The 20,781-nt window shown below is 37.8% G+C and overlaps 1 protein-coding gene across 1 annotated transcript; it reads right to left on the reverse strand.

The window, feature by feature from the left end:
• Positions 1-1,658: 1,658 nt before the first annotated feature.
• pcp4a (Purkinje cell protein 4a) lies at positions 1,659-18,990 on the reverse strand. Its single transcript, XM_081354043.1, has 3 exons — positions 18,834-18,990; positions 3,823-3,871; positions 1,659-2,402 (listed from the first exon to the last, which is right to left on the reverse strand). Exons 1-3 carry the CDS (start codon positions 18,840-18,842, stop codon positions 2,269-2,271), a joined length of 192 nt encoding a protein of 63 aa, XP_081210169.1. The 5' UTR covers positions 18,843-18,990; the 3' UTR covers positions 1,659-2,268.
• Between the last annotated feature and the right edge of the window lie 1,791 nt (positions 18,991-20,781).

The raw sequence follows: 20,781 nt of genomic DNA on the forward strand, positions 1-20,781 counted from the left end.
AACTCACGCCACCTTCTATCAATATGATTGGTTGAATTGGTAAAAGCAAGCCCCCATCTTTTTACTCTCTATTACTGATTACTCAGTATATCATGACATAATACAGACAGTATATTTTTGATTTTGTCATGGTCAGCACTTGTAGTGGAGCGGCTAAGTGCTTATGTTTGGCAGAATCGTTCAGTTTATGATACAAGTGTGAAAATTGGCATGAGCAGTCTCCATGGGTCACTACTACACAAGAAAATTGTCTGAGCCACTTGAAATTTCAAGATGGCGGCCATTTTTCAAGATGGCCGACACCTTAGTGGAGCAGTTAAGTGATATAGTGGTTTATTTGGTGATACAAGCATGAAAATTGGCATGAGCAGTCTCTGTGGGTCACTTGACAATAAGCCACCTACAGCTACTTGAAATTTCAAGATGACATGATACAAGCATGAAAATTGCCATGAGCCTAATTGCTCCACTAAGGTGGTGGCCATCTTGAAAAATGGCCGCCATTTTGAAATTTCAAATAGCTGTGGGTGGCTTATTGTCTCGTGACCATCAGAGACTGCTCATGCCAATTTTCATGTTTGTATCACCAAATAAACCACTATATCGCTTAACTGCTTCACTAAGGTGTCGGCCATCTTGAAAAATGGCTGCCATCTTGAAATTTCAAGTAGCTGTGGGTGGCTTATTGTCTAGTGACCATCAGAGACTGCTCATGCCAATTTTCATGCTTGTATCACCAAATAAACCACTATATCGCTTAACTGCTCCACTAAGGTGTTGGCCATCTTGAAAAATGAAAAATCTTGAAATTTCAAGTGGCTCGGACAATTTTCTTGTCAAGTGACCCATGGAGACTGCTCATGCCAATTTTCACGCTTGTATCATAAATTGAACGATTATATCACTTAGCCGCTCCACTACTGAGAATTTTCCATAACACAAATAGAGAAAGAACAGAACGTTTTGGTACGTTGTGTTTCAGAGTGCTAGGATTGTTAGGCCTAAAAAGGGAAGTAAGGTTTAGATGTTAGAATTGTATAAAAGATAGTTTACTATCTTATCTATTAAAAATCCATCGCAAATGTCACCATTTCAAGTTAGTAAGTCATAATTATGACTTAGTATGCAGTGCTGGGGTAAATTAAAATTGTTAAAATTTTGCTTTACTCTCTAAAAAAGTAACTAACTCCGTTCTTTATTCCGTAACTAATTCTAGTTTGTTAATAACAAAAAACAAAAGTTCTATTTTTGGTGAGTGTAAAGGCCCTTTCACACCAAATGGGAGGCTGAATGAAATGCAAATCCACACCTGTACAGTAGAGGGCAATAAATAGGAAAACAATGCAACTTGCGTTACTTACTTGAAAAAGTTTTAAAAGTAATGCGTTACTTTAAAAATGTATCTGATAATGTAACTTAAGTTCAACACTGTTAGTATGTCATTATTATGATTTACCAAAGCATGATTTTTTTCTTATGTGGCAGAAATAAGCTTCCATATAATCATCAGTGAAATTGTATGCGACAAATGTGACCGGACAGTGAGCGCTTTGCACTAATTGTTGGAAAACGTTGTTTGTTACAGTCAGTTTTGAAAGAAAACATAAAGGGTATTAATAATATGTTGAAATAATCAATCAATCAATCAATCAATCTTTGAAGTAATTCTAATATTTATTCAGTTCATATATGATTATTTCCTACTGTTTGGTGTCACAAATATTACAACACTGTTTGCTGACAAAACATTGACTTGGTTAAGATGATAATGACACATCACAAACACAATATCAGTTCAACTATGCAAACAAAAAAACAACAACAGAGGTGAAAGATTGAATAAGGCTGTTTGAATCTTAATAATTTTAGTTTTTAGATGCCGTACAGGATGCTTTCCTTGAGCAACATTCTTCATCATTTGGCATTAAATACCTGTGGTTTCTGGTCTTAAACACAGGGAAAACTATCGCACAAGTGCTTAACACTTTAAGATGGATGTTTTCAAACACCTTGACAAGTAATATTTATCAAAAAATAACAAAAGTATTTTAAAAGGAAAGAGAATTTTATTTTAAAAAATCTATGTACTAGGGGGAAACAAAATATCACATTTTATTCCTGACAGATGACCTCTCATCTGCCCCCACCCCCACCCCAATCAACCCATAACCCCCACAAGAGAACAGTGCCGTTTATCTGACATGCAACTCCCTCCCCTAATGTGGCGTTGGGCCCGCGTGAGGCCAGGGACGCCCTGCATGGGCCTGATTATGATTTCACCGTCTGCTTCTTCTTCTGGAACTTTCTAAACTGCGATTGGATGGCGACGGCAGCCTTCTCCGTCTCGGGGGCGCCCATGTCGATGTCGATGTCCTCAGCGGGGACGTCCTTCTTGGACGGGTCTGTGGAAACGAAACATTGTGTATTCATATTTAGAACCTTTAAGGGCTTCCTATTATGGGATCATTTTATGAATTTAGTTTCAATTTGTTAATTTAGGTTTAATTCGTTTTTACTTTACATTTTATTAAACGGCTCGTAAACTAGAAAATTACTAGAATTACTAACCAGTTAAACATGAAAGAATTTTGCAATAATTTAAGACATTGGCATATGGATTTCTTTAAAATTGTGTCAAGACCCCTAGGGTTTTATAAAGAACCTCACTGAAACTTTTTTTCTAAGAGTGTATGAAATGAAAAGATTATTAAAGAAATAGTTCATCTAAAAAGGAACATTCTGTCACCATTTACTCACATTGTTCCAAACTCATGATTTTTTAAATTCAAAAAGGAGATATTTTAGCAAATAATAACTTTCAAAATTCCATTCGGTAACTTTATTTTACGGTGACACAGTTACTTGTTACTACATGTACTTACTGTTGTAATAACAGTAAATCATGCATAATTACAAGTAACTGACTCTTTGTACTTACTAACATTGTACTTAAGTAAGTACTGAGTAATATTAATTAACTACATGTACTTACTATAGACTTGAGGTTAGGGATTACACTTTATTTTAAGTTTTTGTAAATATATATAAGTACTGAGTAATAATAAGTAACTACATGTACTTAGGGTTAGGATGAGGGTTTGGTTTAGGGTTAGTTGCATGTAATTATGCATAATTCATATATTAACTACATATGTAACAATGACACTGTAAAATAAAGTGTTATCAAATAAAGTGTAACCCATCATTCTGTTCCTCATTTTTTCAAAATAAGAAATATAAGTAATGTTGGTAAAACTTTACATTAGGTGTTACGATAGCATTATTAACAATGAAAAACTCTTGTAAAACATTTACTAAAAACATTTTTTTAAAGTGTGTTTGTTAGTATTATTTAATAGACCTGAGCTAACATTAACCAACAAAGAACAGTTGTATTTTTGACCAAATAACCCTAACAAAGGTTAATAAATATATTAACAAATATATATAGCTCATTGTTAGCTAGTGCATTAACAAACGTTAACTAATTGAACTTTAACTAATGGAACAAACGTAAACTAAAGAATTGTGTTACCGTAATATTTAATAAATAAAATAAAGTAATTTGGTTTAAGAGGGCAAATGATAACCATTTCATTTTTGTGAGGTCTATTGCTTTAATTGTACTGTCTATTAAATGACCATGTTTCTTTACTAATCTCCACTTACCTTCAAACATATATATTGCATTCTGTGCAACTATGATTTACAATGTGTGAGAGAGAGAGAGAAACATATGCAGACTTGCAAAACATTCTGTCATGATTTTATCCAACGAAATGCACAATTCAAATACATATAGAGTAGTGAATGACACTATACCTTGTCCAGCTGAAGGTTTGATGTTTCCAGCTGATCCGGATTCTTGTCTCTGTAAACAAACAAAAATAGAACTGAGATTAATGTGTGGATACCTTAAAAAAAATACTGTATAGCCAAAGAATGATGAGACGGGCATTGAATATGTCAGTTTTCTGTCTCATTAGCTGACCACAATTTAGTCCTTCACATCCTGAATTAATAAGCAGTGAATTTCAAACACTTCAGAAGAGCTTTGATGCTCCGACGCTAAAGCAATCTTCCTCAGCACGAGCGCGTGTATGTGTGTGTGTGTGCCGCTCGTTTTCTGCTGATGGCATTCTGTATGGGTCTAGTTACAGTGGAAAGCGTGTCATTATATGCAAGAAGGATTATTCCACACACATACACACACTGGCACAATTTAATCATATTAGTCTCTCTCTCTCTTCCTCTGTCTCCTTCTACCTCAATCAATCCTCTTGCGTTCAGTTCTATCTTTGTCTTACAGCCTCTGATAAACGTGTAGAATTTGCATAAGAATGTTTGGCAGGGGGAAATCTGTGAGTTCTTCACGTTGCCGGAGTTGCCAAAGCTCCTGATACAAACCGCTCGGTTATTGCTTTGCACTAAGGAGCTGACGCGAAGAAGTCGTCCTGCTGGATGGTGTGGCGTATAGTTTGTGGCTGTTGTGGGGATGGTGAAGGGCGCTGCAGCATAAATTACAGTCATTTGAAATGTCATACAGCGCAGAGAGTTGAACGCATAGAGCACTCTTTGCTACACTGCACGATAAAGCTTGAGAAATTAAACTGATGCTAAAATGTGAGCCTAAAGTCCCAATAGGGAGGAAAGTTCTGTAAAAAGCAGTCAAATAAGGGATGCAGGCATTCAGGATGATTAACATTACGTTAGATATTTAATTGTGCATGCTCGGTTTCCCTATTTTCCCTATTAAGTTCATTTTTAAAAGCACTAATAATTTAATAACACTGTTAAATATAAACTCTTTAGCCAATCTTTACTAGGAAATTGTTTCTTTTTTACAGCATCTAGCAGGAGATTTAACTTGCCATAACACAATCTCAGCCAGTCAGGGAAATGTTGATGTTTAAAGTGCCCCTATTATGTTATTTTAAAAGCTTCTTATTTTGTTTTGGAGGTCAATTTACATGAATCAAAGGTAAAAAAAAACACTTAAATTTTTTCATTGCAGCATCACCTCTTTTCTCACAGTGTCTAAACGGTTTAATAAAGGATTCAGTCTCTAAACCCCACCTTTTCGAGAGTCTACTCCGCTCTGGTTGGTCAGACGGCCAAGTCTGTTGTGATTGGTACTGCTTACAGTGCGTGTCGCAAACCAAACGTCCATTACCATATTTGAATTTCAGCTTCGGAGGCTTCCTCAGCACACACAGTAATACGAACCGTAAGGATGGTGTCAGTTTTACCGTGTTTAGTCCTTTTGAAGTGCTTGCAAAGTAGATTAGCTTTAGCAGTGCTAAAAACAGCATTTCCTCTACATGTCGACAACACGAACCAAACTTTTGAGGGCGTTTGAGGGCGGGTCAAAATAGACGTTGTTCACAGGCAGCCAATGAAGATCATATGCTGGCATTATGCAAATTTGTTACAAACCTACTTAGGTTTGTGCAGCAAGTAAGACTGGAATTACTGATGATTCATTTCAGGCAGTTCAGAATCACTTCTTTCATTCGGGAGACAATAACTCTTTGAAATTACACGAAAGGTAATGTCTGAAAAAGCATAATGGGGGCACTTTAATGTACAGTTATATAGAGAAGGAATTTGGACCAATGAGATATTACTGTGGGCGGAGTCTGACAAAGTGTCCTGTGACCCGTTGGTCATGGCTGGGAAGGAAAAAAACTAGGGCTGTCAAACGATTAATCGCGATTAATCGCATCCAAAATAAAAGTTTGTTTTTACATAATACATGTGTATGTACGGTGTATAATTATTTTCTATATATAAATACACACACATGCATGTATATATTTAAGAAATATTTGCATGTATATATTTATATTATATATAATTTATATTATATATAAATAACACATTTTCTTAAATATATATATGCATGTGTGTGTATTTATATATAGAAAATAATTATACTCCGTACACAGACATAAATTATGTAAACACAAACTTTTATTTTGGATGCGATTAATCGCGATTAATCGTTTGACAGCCCTAAAAAAACATATATTTATATTGAAAAGAGCTTTTTATCACTTTATTCTGATGCACTTGTGATATAAAGGTCAAGAGATAAATGTTTTTCTGGGCATTTATATTCTGCTCGCCTCCAACACTTTTCATTTTAAACCTCGTTGTAGATGCAGACCCACTGTGAGACGCCCATTCCGGTTCTGTTTCTGCTTGGAAAGGGGTGAAATGAGGGAAATCTCCTCACTGCGGTGAAACGAGCTCCTGTTTCTAATCCTGTTTATGTGAGGAAACTCTGGAGTGAGGAGCACAGGGAGACATTCTCCGGCAGCATCAATATCAGCGCGGTTACATCCCTCTTCCCTGACAGTCTCAAACCACACAGCCTCAGAGCTAATGCCATTAAACTTGGATTATTGAATTGGGCTCCAGGGAGACACAAACAAACGCATTAATTGGAGTAAAGTGTCAGTCAGTTGTGTGGCATGTGAAGATGTTAGTCTGAGTGTGGTCAAATACGGGCGAGAGAGATTTTATTCAGCTTATTTATAGCTAATCAAATGGACATTTCCATTTAAAGCCAGTCGGTTCATTCGCCAATCAGCTATTTTCTACATAGGCAACAATTTACTTAAAGTGCCCCTATTAAGCTATTTTAAAGGTTCCTAGTTTTGTTTTGTAGATCTCCTGCAATAGGTTTACAAGGTGAAAAAAACAATTTAGCTTTGTCTCTCTAAACCCCGCCTTTCCGTGAACCATACTCTGCTCTGATTGGTCAGATGGCCCAGTATGCTGTGATTGGTCTACTGCTTACAGCACGAGCCGAAAATAAAACAAAAGATATGCTCATTACCATATCTCAATTTCAGCTCCGGATCTTCCTCAGCACTTGATATACATTGATACAAACAGTAACAGTGGCGTCGTTGTTCGCTGGCAGCCAATGAAGACCATAGGCTTGCATTATGCAAATTTGTTAAAACCTATGTAGACTTGTGCTGGAAGTAAGACTGGAATTACTGACGATTAGTTTCAGGCAGTTCAGAATCGGTTCTTTCTTTTGAGAGATAATAACTCTGTAGACTCTGCAGACCTTTTACATTCACAAACAGCGATATTACACAGTACATGAAAGGAAATATACGAAAAAGCATAATAATCACAGAATTCTACTTCAACTTTAATTGCTTCAGTTAGTTGCCATGGCAACGTTTTCTTTCAATTTACCTTACATTTAATTTGTAATAGTTTTAGCTAACAATAACAACTGGGTTTGATATCATATTTTAGCAATAATGCAACAATGGTATCATACATTTATCTCAAATTACACTAATGCGCAAGCAAGTTCAAAGGCAGTCTTGCTGCGGAAGTTAGTTAAAATAAGTTAAACTGTAAAAAAAGTTGCTGCCTTAAATTTTTAAGTACAATCAACTTGGATGTATAAGTCATTTCAACTTAAATTACATTAAACTGACTTTTAAAAAATTAGTTGGATCTTCTATAACTTCAATTTAAAAAAAATCACTGTCTAGGTTAACTATTCACCCGATATAGTCCGGCTATGAGTAACCCACTTCTAGACAAAATAACCTTGAATTTGGATACATGTTGTTAAATAACTTGCATGTTTTTAGCCGGTAAATTCTGACTTTCTGAGTTGAACGGAATGCATCTTAACTCCTGCTGTCCGATATTTTGGACCTTGACAGCAAAACTTTTGTTTCGGTTTTTTTTTTTTTCCTTTCTCTGATCATAGCCTTTAACAACAAGGAAGGAACTCAAATGAACCCTGGATCAAGATGCAATACTGCCAGGCTCCCCTCTGCAGTCCTACAACACAAACACCAATTTTAGTTATCCAAAAGAAAAGCAGGGACACAAAATCACGTTAATGAGAGAATGACTGCAGGAAATAATTAGGTACTGCGTAAACACCGGTTCAATTTGGAAGTGGCGAGCAGAGAGGTGGCGTTTTCTCTCTCTCTTTCTCTCTTACTTTCCCTCCACCATATGCCTCCCCCATATTGTGTGTTCATTATAAACAATGATGAAAATGATCGTAATCATAAACTTCATTAGCTGCAGTGAAGCAAGGATTGGCAATGAAACCCAAGTGTACATCATGGGGCAATTAAAATTTTAAGAGAACAGGATGTTAGCTGCTTCTCCGTGGACAAACAGAATTACGGCATGCATAAACAAAACAAAAACCTTTTACTTGGCTTTAAATGTCATCAGTAGCAAATAAATCTTGTGTCTAGCATGGCTTGGGTATTGCAAAGCATCCTGGGCTCGCTGGCTCACTCAAATGCACTGCAGAGCCAGGCTTTGCAGTGGATTGAACTTGATGCCACAGAGATGCCCTGAGCTCAGTACACCAGTGCCCTTCAGAGCGGCGCTTGGCACTGCCACCCGATGCCACGACAGCATCCTGCTCCTCACAGTTTGAGCTGCACTGCTGCAACGCTAATGAAGAACCTCATTTATATCAACTCGCTCTGACAGCTGGATTCACTAATTAATAGAAATGCGTTTTAAACCCCATTTACAGGCGATCGTTGAACCGAGCGCCGACAGTTTCCTCCTCAAAGGTGATTTATGGACATTTCCAAAAACCTTTTTCGCAGCTTTTTTCAGAACAACATTGAGTACAAATCATGCAGCTGATAGTTGTGCCTATGCAAATTAAACACCCCATGAAGACTCACACTCATAAAAGCACCAAATTTTACGCCTCTCCCAAATTCCTGCCGTGTTGAACGACTGAAGCATTTAGAAATAAATAAATAAATAAATAAATACTGTATTCTGTCTTTTTATTCCAAGCCATTTGGAGAGCTATTTTTGATTCATTTGGCAGCTCGAGATCTTGGAAAGGCTTCCATGCTGTTCTCAACGTCTATTAAGAATTTAAGGGAGAAACGCACAACTAGGACACAGACGGCTAAAAGGGGGGGGGGGGGGACTCGGATCCGATGCGTCATATTTGAAGGCTAACAGATGCTCAACTGAATGTAGGAAACAGGCTGGAGGATGGGAGCTCAAACAGTGGCTTTTATTTGAGCGCCTCACCACCAGAAAACACTGCAGGACGTAAACACTGAACTGATGAATGTGTGAAACCACATGCTGGTGAAATGATTATCTCACTGCTTGAACGGTTCGCAACTTATTTTCAGCACAGAAACTTCTTGTATACTAGTATTCCCATTAAATGCGGTCAAAAATATTGAATGAATTGTGTTCAGGATTGACCCTTTTCACATTTCTGGGTCTCTCAGAAGCGGAAGTCGTCATATTGGGTACAATTCGATAGCGGTGAGTGAGAGAATACAGTAAATATATTTTTTTGTGTTCCAATTTGCTCTAATAGCAAAATACTCTACAATAGTGTTTTCACAACTTTCAAAAAGAGTAAAAAAATAGAGCTTGATAACGGCAGTCGGAAGAGAGAAAGGTAGCAATTTTACCTAGAAACTTAAAGGAGAACTCCGGTCAATTTTAACATTGAGCTCATTTTTTTGTACATTTGGAGTGCTGTCAATACAGAGAACAACGACAAAAATCGGTGTTGCCTACACCGAGTTATTCTATTTTTAAAATTTGCACCCTGTTGACTTCAGTGGGGCAAGTACTAAACCTGCTTTTAGCCTCTTAACATCCTTGATGTGTCATTACAAGTGCACAGAAAATGTGAGTGATTCCTTCAGAGTGAACACGAGTGGATCTGACTGCAGTAGATGTGAAAGATATGTATAAAAATGATGTTATTTAAGCCAGCGCAAATACCTGTTTACATCCTGTTTTTCGGTTGAAGTCCAAAGTAGTCGATTGCCGAGTTCACGCGCATAGGTTTAGTTACCTATGATCACGCGCGTGAACTCGGCAATAGACTACTTTGGACTTCAACCGAAAAACAGGATGTAAACAGGTATTTGCGCTGGCTTAAATAACATCATTTTTATACATATCTTTTACATCTACTGCAGTCAGATCCTCTCGTGTTCACTCAGAAGGAATCACTCACATTTTTGACCGGAGTTCTCCTTTAAGTAGTTATGTAATTTGATGCAAAGTAAATATAATACTAAGTATAGTTTTATATAAACACATATTTTATATTTTTATTACAAATGAAAATATAAAATACCTTGCAGGATTTACGATGCTGGTGAGTCTGTGAAAAGGGTCCATTGCTAGCCGCTAATTGCTAATGGTTAAATAAGGATTTTTGACATTTAAACTTCTTATATTTCACAGTATTAGTAATAAAATGTGGTTAAAAAAGGAATGTGTGTAGAATTGCTAATTGCAGTTGCTAATGGCTTACTGCTACTAATTAAATTGGAGTCCTCTAAAAATCTGCTAAGAATAAAAATATTTATGTTAAACAATATATTATAGTAATGTAACAATGTGATCAATTTATTGATCCCCAGGTAAGCATAAATCAAATAATAGTGGAACATCGTACATCTGATATATATTTGGATATTTTGATTAGATGTCCATATATCACTTTTAAAGGCAATTCATTGACTAACTTTCTAAAAGGTCAGTTATTCCCGTGCTGGATCAATTTACATATAGATATGAACGCATATATCTTGGCGTTTCACTCTGGTGACGTTTGAGCGGAATTTATGACTCAACTAAAATATTATGCTGCACAATGCAGAAGAGTTTGTGTGATTTACAATATTATCTCCAGAAATCTCACTAGCGCTGAGGTAACACACTGTTCCAGAAAGCTTAATGAATAAACATTACAATGGGGAAAAGAGAATGAGAACAAGAAATCAGGGAGAAAAAACTAAGAAAACATTGGAAGACATGTGAATAGCTAATCACACTCGAGGAAACGAGTACAAATGACTGACAGCTGCTTTTATTGGCCATCTTGTTACATGTACATCCTGTTTCATAGGCTTACTTCCTTTACCATCATACATGAATTTTGTGATAACGGAATGTATTTTTCCTGCTGAGATAATCCAAGCAAGACTAATGACGGCGAGTGCATGGAGTCCTCATCAAATATTTAGCGACATTAGCGGTGGCAGCAGCCTCTGCCTCCAGGCACCTCCCACCACGCGCCTCCCTTTCCTCGGATAAGAGGAGGACACACTGCAGGGGTATTTCCTTCTGCCCCAACACGTGAATTTTATTAATGAAACTGCTTACAAATAAACGGTATGTTAATTATATTTGGATTATTATATAAAATATTATCAATAATACTTTACATTATTGTAAATAATTATTTCGCAAAGTAAGAACCTGCCAACTTCTGTCAACCTCTAACCTCTGCTTAGTGTGAACCCTACTTTGTAGGGACTGGAACGCAGCTATATACTTGAGCCAGACACGAGAAGTGTGGGGTAAAATCTTCTTCATGGGCTCTTTTAATGGTCTATTTTCTCTCTATCCACATCTAATCCCCCTCTTGCACTAATATGCCTTCTTTCATTCATCCCCATTTCTATCCTGTTCAGTGACATTTCCCTTTCAGAGCGGCTGCTGGGATTACCGCTCAACCGGTGAGGTCGGGCAGAGCTGGAGTCGGACTCTCTCTGGCAGTTTAGAGGGATTACCGAGGATCCGAGCGGAATCTGTGTGTGTGATGTCAGAATGATTATGGTTTGAGGGGATGGTGAATCACAAACATGACCGTGATAAACAGCAGACACATTACAGTGGACATAATTCATCACAGAGCGGATGTAGGTGATGCATCAGACATTATAAAGCGGGCGTAGAGGTACAGGGACCATTTCAAGAGCTTTAAAGTGGAACAGATCACATCTGACACTGTACCATATGACATAATGGGAGATATTTATACAGCCTATCACATAACGGGCCCTAAAGCCAGGTGCACACTATACATTTTTGGTTTGCTTTCGCAATGAATCAAATCTTCTTTTGTGCATAAAACAAGACAATCTGGGGTACAAAAAATTGTAAGGCTTATCAACATGATCAAAACTTTGCTGAAAAGCAAGTAAAAAGCCAGTGTAATTCTAAAAACAATTTAACTTTTAAGAGCTTTGATCATAAAACTAAGCATTTAAATATCTTATTACGAAATAATATTGGGAGAGTGACCGCTGATATTTGTATACATTTTATGTAAGTAGTCTACTATACTGTTATAAAGAGCTGACTGATTTACATTACAAGCTATCAGAAGCTAATTTTGGTCATTTAAAGGATTAGTTCACCCCAAAATGAAAATTTCATAATAATTTACTCACCCCAATGCCATCCAAGATATCCATGTCTTTCTTTCCTCAGGGAGAGAAATTATGTTTTTTGAGGAAAACATTTCTGGATTTTTCTTCTAACAATGGACTTCATTGGTTACCATCGTTTTTAAGTCCAAATCAATGCAGTTTCAAAAGTCTTTGAAGTGTTTAAACGGGCTGTACGTGATCACAGCTGAAGAAGAGGTTGTTATCTAGCGAAACGATAGGTCATTTAAAAAAAAATTATAATTCATAGACTTTTTACCTTCAATAGTTCGGATTGAGCTGATCAACAAACGGACAGGGAACTACGTCATCACATTGAAAGGTCACGCCGGTGCCGGCAATACTATACTATTCATATTCATCAGAATGTTATATATATATATATATATATATATATATATATATATATTCATATTTATATTCACTGAATACTATTACTATAATAGCAAACAATACTATTTGAACTCCTACGTACGGTCGCATTGTAAACAGTGGGGCGGTACTTCCGCCGGCGTACCCTTTCAACGTGATGACGTATTTCCCTGTCCTTTGTTGATCAGCTCAATCCGAACTATTGAAGGTAAAAAGTCTATAAATTAATGACCTATCATTTCGCTTTGGACTTAAAAACGATGGTAACCAATGAAGTCCATTGTTAGAAGAAAAATCCAGAAATGTTTTCCAATGTTTCCAAAAAACACAATTTCTCTCCCACTGAGGAAAGAAAGACATGGATATCTTGGATGGCATTGGGGTGAGTAAATTATTAGGAAATTTTCATTTTGGGGTGAACTAATCCTTTAAATATCAGCAACTGCACAAAATTAAATATTTTTGCGCTCCATATTTTCCTGTATCATACTATATAAACCATAAAAGCCTGATGTATCAAATAGGATACTCAAGAAAAAACACAGTGACTTTACAGTATTAATATGCAATTTTGCTTCTCAAGAAAATGTATTTTTAAAGGTTTTTTAAATATGTTTTACACAGATTTCAGTCATTAGCGTCACTGTTTATAACAAAAGGCGCTGTCGGCTGGTAAATGTTACAGCGCCTCAGGTGATTGAGTTGTTTTTTAGGCGATTGGCTTAAGAACTAGTCGATTTGTCTTCTGGTGTCAGCAACTAGATCAAATTTGCATGTGACCGTCTGTCTCAGAAATGCTGTATGGCCATATTTGTCCATCAGTGTTCTCTAAGGGTGGATGTAATTCACTTATAGACACCTTTAATCTGCAGATTGAGGGATCAAAAACGTGAGACATAGAGTCAGCCAACCATCCTTTCTTTTGCTGCTATTTCAACGCTGCCGCTTTTCCATGAATCAATATCAAACCCTTCAGACTCCAAGCCTCTTCTGAGGAGAGAGCGTTACAAATCCCTTTCTGCCGATAATGGCTCCAGGTTCTGACAGGCGGTTCAATACTGTGTACACATTGCTGATACATCAGGGAAACAAGCGCAGTGCTGAGTTGCAGGAGACTTCTGCAGGAGAGTTTGCTGTTGAGTCTGCTCAGGGCAACTGACCAAGGAAATAAACCGTAAATCTGCTCCCGCGCAATGCGGGATCCGAGGTCTAGTGCCGCGCCGTCAGATGTTTAATGCGGCGAGAGGAGGATGAAGACATAAACGAGCAGGAGGAAAAGAACTGTGTGCCCCGGACCGCCATGTGCAGCGCGTTTGGGGGGGAGGAGGCATTGTTTACGCGTGTTCAGTCTGGTTCCCCCATGCACACAGTCGAGTGCGCATTTCCTCTTTATCCGCGTGGAAGATGCAGAAGCGCTGGGCCGTTATGTATAAAAATCAATTGTCAGGCCTGATTACATCCAGTGTTTGCACCTCGAGGGCCATAAGTTGCTTTTGATCTCCATCAACCTCATAGCTGTGTTCACCACAGCACATGGAGCTGCTCAGTTCAGATGTAGCTCCAAATAGATCAAGCGCATTGGTTTACAAGGGTAACCAAGATATTTTGCGTATGGTAACCCTCCATCTGCAAAAAGTTTTGCAGCATTATTTTGAGCCCTGCAGCAACTCTACCGCTAATGCTATGGCAGAAAATGCAAATGATGAGATTGCACTATCAAAATCACCTTTCACTTTGACGAATGAGCACCATTTTACTCTTTTGCCATCAACGACAGACTGCAGATATAAGCAACATGGCCGTCATTGGCACAAAGGCTTGATACTGATACTGTTGTAATACTGCTGTAAATTAAGTCCAAAGAATGAATTAGTCTCAACTCTAGTGCATTAAGTATAACATAAAAGACAAGTTGCAGACTGAAAAAAAAAAATGTTTATTGGTTAGCAAATCAACAAATCAATTTATAAAAATATATACACCAAGTTCTGTCATGAATCTCGAGATGGCGCAGGCCGATGGATGGGTCCTTAATGCAACCTGCTGACAATTACATCGTTAAATATGCGGCACTAGCTGATTGGTTCCTGTTACATCTGCAGCCAATGAGCTTGCTGCTCAACATTTAAGTAGTTGGTCAGTGTTTGCTGTAGTAGTTTGCTGTGTGCTTTCAAAGTTCCTCTGAAACCCTTCACCTTCCCAGCTCCACCTGTATCGATCTGCAATGGGTAATTTCATATATGCTATTTATGCAGCAGCAGGATGTCTTACTTGCTCACAGCACCATGTCTGTGAATGTATTGGCTGTAGCAAGTCTCTGTCTGTACTCTGTACTTGCTCAGCAGCAGCAGCGTAGCAGATCTATTCCGCCAAGACCAAATACATTACATAGAAATAAACAGTTTTATTATTTAGCAGATGTATCAAATGTATCTTTTATTTAAATTTAAATAACCTTTAAATATGCTGAGATATATTGTTTAAAAATTGTGCACAGCTTGCCAAAAAAAATGCTACTCATTTAGCCTGAAAATGAGAAAACTACATTTCCCATGATTCTCAGTGGCAGATTCCTCTTTAGCACTAGAAATGCTTTAAGTCTTTGTAAATTGAAACAACAGAAGAAGAAGAAAAAAATATGATACTGCTCAAAAATCACTTGAGTGCTCTCCACACTGCAATTACGACTTCCAGACTCGCATGCAAGAACTTCCCAAGAGCACTTGAAGCCGGCCTTTATTCCAGATGTCAGAAGACGACCCCTATTATGGTCTAGATACAAATCCATCCTGTGTTACATAATCCTACACAGCAACAAAAGTCATCTACAAATCCGCTTAATATCTCTGTGTGGACAGCGTTTCAATCTCTGTTCTGCCCTACAAATCTGGACCTTTTGGATTTAGTATGGTCTCATTCTGTAGCTTTGTAATGTACAAATTTGCTTACCAATGGACAGCAGTAGCTTTTCTGGGAATAATGGGAAGGCAAAGGGAAAAAGTAATTTCTCCACTCTCAAATGTTGGAAATCAATCCATTCTGCCGTCAGTTGAGACCACCACAGATTGAGCCTGATCTCTTTGTCTGAACTCATCACTCTGTGTTGTGTATTTTCAGGGGATATATATTAAATCCCTGTTTAAACAGAATGAATCAGATACCTAATCAGGTAAATGTGTCAGAGAGCCCATTACAGGCATAAGAGATTACACTCAAAAACATCTCAAATCCTAATGCTGACGCTCCCCCTCTAATTTAGGCATATTCCTGCAAACAGGACATATTTTTCTATATTTTTTACTCGCCCTCATGTAATTTAAAAGCTGAATTACTTTGTTTCTACCTTGAAATTGGGAATATCAAACCCCAAAATAAGACAGTAAATATATTGCAAAAGTGGTTCATGTGATTCGTTCAACTGAAACTCAAGCTTCTTTTCACTGAAATTTTACAATCTAAATTAATGGTAAACAATTCAAGGTGGTTCGATGTACCAATATAAAATTAAACATAATGTATGCAAACACTAGATATATATACCCAAGAGATAAGCTGATCATGTTTCCATTTTATATATGTGTGTGTGTGTGTGTGTGTGTGTGTGTGTGTGTGTGTGTGTGTGTGTGTGTGTGTGTGTATACAGTATGAATACACACCATTTATGTATGCATTTATATATATATGTTTGTGTGTATATGTATATTAATACACACACACACATATATATATATATATATATAAATATAATATATATACGCATGTAGATTATATAAACAAATTTTTTTTTTTTTATGTTAGATGTGATTAATCGATTTGATATCACTAATATAACTATTCCTCCTTTTAGATAGGATTCTGCCCACCTGCATTTTCCCTTGTTCCCACCCACAGTCTGGAATTCCTGCAATCTTCCTGTGCATGTAAACAACAAACTTAGTAAAAGACCTTAATTTGGCTCTTCAGTGAGAAGAAAGTACTGCTGGAACTGCTAAAGGGAAGATCTTAAATAATTCAGGACTGTTGTATGAAGTCCATCCATACTCCATAAGCACCTAGTCCCAGCTTGTGTTGCTCTATCCAGCATTTCTGGGTTCCATGTGCTCCCTCTGTTCATTTAACTGACAAATATGCTTGAATGGGCCAACAGATTGATTAAAAGATGCGCAGTGCAGCACAAACCTGATTAAGCTCTTTTAGCAAATACTACATTAAAGCATGTTTTTAAATGAGACCAGAATAATCATTTATATAACATTCCCTGATCCTGCTGTGCGTGAAGCGGCTCCTCATCGGCTGTTGCTGCTGCAGTGGGTCAGCACGCTCGTTGCACACACACACGCACGCGCTCAGTATCAAAGACAAGACGCGCGGCCGCTTCGGGGATTTCGAGTGCGCGCAAGGCAGTAGTGGGCTGCGTCCGAACACCGATAAATGCTGCCTTTAGAGGACGCATTCCAAGGTCGAAAGGCACATCCGAATACAATGTTAGTTTAAATTCCTTTCTCCTGAGATACCTTCATCTGATCGATTTTTGAAGGCAGCATAGATGTATCCTTCGCTGCCTTTGATATCCCACAATCCTGTGCTTTCCATTCTGTGACAGAGCTAGAAAAATAAAGATGGCGTCTGAAAGTTGCGGCTGGTCGTCAGTTTGTGTGTTAATGTACATTTTTGATCAACGTTTTTCACATATGATGTCATTTCTAGCGAGAAATTACTATTTTAGTCATTAATTATTCACTTGGTTTTCACCAAAGCTCGCTCTAATTTGCTGTGTAGATCATTAAACCGTTACGCTGCCTCAGAAGTCTGTCTGAAATCAGTGCGCAAACACTGCCTGCAAAGTCATTGCCAGATAGGGCAGCGAGACAAGAAGTCACTGCCTAAGTTTTCGGACTGCAATTTGCGTCATCACGTGGTCCCTGTATATTACATGTTCTAATAAACGTTCTAGTAAAGTCACATATAAGGCACATAGGCCTATTTCTGTTTATTACGATTATTGCAACCACGATTCAGGCAGCTCATAAAAACAAGAAAGCATTTAAAACCTAAATAGACAAATTTAGTAGCCTAAGAATACTGAAATGTATATATTTTTTTTTGTATAGCCTATTGTTTTAGACGTTTTAATAAAATGTTTTACTCTGTTTATAAAACTGTCATAGGCTTATCTATTTTTATTTTGTTAACATTACCGCTTTTTTGTCTCATTGGTTCAATGATTTGTTGAGTTCAATGATTTGTTGAGAACCTATCTTTGTGAATAGGTTATAACATGTCAGACTATATTCTGTTGTCAATGGCGATACCGATTTATAGGCCTAATTACAGTTAGAGTTAGTGAGTTGTTAACCCAGATCATTATGAGTCGGACATGTCGACAAGAAATGGTTTTCGGTTAAATTAATCAGCGTTGATGGTTGATTCAAGAAGGATTCAGGTCATTTTGTGAACGAATCATTTAAACCTGTTTTGTAAACTACTTGCATAAAAAAAACGAACGAATCCGGCATACTATAGGGCCATACGACTGCGTGTTTAAGTTTAGACTCAAATTAGTTTTTTAATTCAGCCATAATTCAAAGATAAATCCTGAAAACAGGTCCCCAAAAACGAGTCAGGTATAGGCTAGGCGAAAAACGTGTACAACGTTAAACAATTCGAGGTGGCTCCACTCGATTTTTCACCAAACTGTAGCCTAGGCTATATTATGCAAACATTATCGACTACTAAATTCGAATTAAAAATCATGAGAGCAAATTTACAACTAGCTTAGGCTATCATCCATAAACCATCTCCGTGTCACCATAGGTTATGGTTGAGGTTTAACTGACAGCTGTCATTTGTTGCATCATTAATCATCGCGTGGACAATGCTGATTCGACAATCTGCCGGCGCGCGCAGATGCAACAAAAAAATATTCACAATCCGTCGCGCTTTTCTAAGCTACTAAACATGGTGTTTTGATAAATGGATTGCATTTCAGTTTTTCAAACGGTTTTGCTGGTTTAGTGAAGAAAAATGCGCTCAAACTCAGCAAACAGGAAAATATCTGACTGCAATCAACGCAAGTTCAAGGCATTGTCTCAATGTGGTATTTTCAGTTCTCTTTAACACCGAAAGAGAATTTCCTCCCGGGGAACCCCCGATAGCTCGTTACAGTAGAGTGGTGCATCGTGCATGGAGGGTTATAGTATGAGGAAAGCTCACCTCACTCATGCTGGATGATAAGTGTGATGATGAAGGGTGGATTCGGCAGAAGAGCAGCAGTGATGCAGTCCTTCAGTCCGCGCGCTGCGTGGGTTTGTGCGCGCTGGAGTTTTATACTTGGAGCTCCAACTCCCTTTCATGTCATCACGTTTGCACTAAACCAATGGAAAGCTGCCGGTGTCAATACTTCTGATGTCACCACTTTAATCTCGCGAATAATCACTGAAGCGCACCATTGCTGCCTTTAGGGTTCCTATAGAAATGGGAATATAATCAACATATTTCGATGCATGCACTTACGACCATGTGTGTACACATTTCAATGCATTAAACGTATTGGTTATATCAACATATTTCGCATCAGCTAGATATTTGAATGCACTAAAAGTGCTCAATTCTTTGCATCTTGATGACATAAAGGAATATAGCCTCTATATAACATAAAAAAGACGTGTTTGATGCATTGAATGAATGCACTTAAAACTGTGCATGTGTGCCTTCACTGTTAAGACCAAATTAGGATAATAAAACAATGAAATCTTTGAGGTGAGCTGGCAACAGTCTCCACAAGGTAAAACAGCTTATCTTAATGAAAATGCAAAAGGTTTGTGCAAACAATTGAAATAATTTGGAAACAACCAAGCGAGTATTATGTTTTCAGTATGCATTCCAGTTTGAAATGAGATGGTTTTAATGTATTCCCTCCACAATAACAGCAAATGTGCTTTGTGCACCTTAGTGCAGACACGGCATCTCGCTCGTAGAGAGTCAGCATGAGCATGCAGCCCTCAACTCACTGATTCAGATGAACACCAGTGCAAAAGCTTCACTGCAGCAGTGGATCTTGGCATAAATGAAGTTTGGATCAATGTAATCTTGAGACTGAAGCAGGGAGTCGCCTTGTCAGCAAAATACCTAGTCATGGCCCTGATGAGGACCACAGTCCTTTATAAGAGGATATATTGTTAATAACATATGCATTTATTGTGCATGTGGAGGCAGTTTTATCCTCCATTGCTGCATGTGAGCTTGGGGAGAATTCCTGTTTTCATTCTGCCACCCACAACCTAACACAATTTCAAACCGTTTTGAGGCTTGGTGCATCAGATTTGCATATGGTCTTTATAATCGTCGAGCAGCGAGTTTGGTTATTATCACAGATGTTATCATCTCTCTCAACAGATGAGCTCCATTAAACACTAGCTCCTCTGGTGTGGGGGGAAACCAGCAAGAGCGATGCAATACCGCCAGATCATGTAATTGTGTGACATCTCTGTCTTTGTTCCTTGGATTGCCATAGTATTTTTTATTTGCTGGCTTGTTAAATGACAATCGATTGGAAGGCTAGATTTAACAGAGACGTTTTAATGGAGATTGGAAATTTAAAGGCAGTCAGTGGCATTCTCTATTGACTTACACTTGGTCAAAAGGCCTTTCAGGGCACTTGTCACCATGAATTTTGTGATGAACTGTCTAAATGGAAAACCTTCTCCTTTGTTTTTGCATTTCCAGCACTTTAATTCAAATCTGAGCCCTGCAGAAGGTCACTGCTCTTTTCTTTACATAAGAGAATTGTGCTCGGGTCCCTGAATATTTGGTCTTTTCTAAGTAAACAGTGCCGCAGACAGTCCCTGTTTAATGGCGCTGCCTGGTGTCATATAATGTCTCTGCTGCCCCCGAGCTCTGAATTTGATAATGACACACACACTGCCTCAGAGTTACACTGCAACACTTCAGTAAGATCTGTCAGCTGCAGAAAAGCTTCAAATTTTCCTGGTTAATGCACAGTATATGTTCTGTTATGTAAATCCATAATGGTCATCCAGCCAAACCTGACAGCAATAGCACATTACTGTACATATTCAAGCAATGCTTAATTAAAGTCTACTTCTTGATTACTTTTCAGCTATTCATTACAGTGACGATGCTTTGAGAAAGCTTGAGCCTT

The sequence above is a fragment of the Scardinius erythrophthalmus genome, assembly GCF_964197995.2.
Source record: "Scardinius erythrophthalmus genome assembly, chromosome: 23".
NCBI classification, from domain to species: domain Eukaryota; kingdom Metazoa; phylum Chordata; class Actinopteri; order Cypriniformes; family Leuciscidae; genus Scardinius; species Scardinius erythrophthalmus.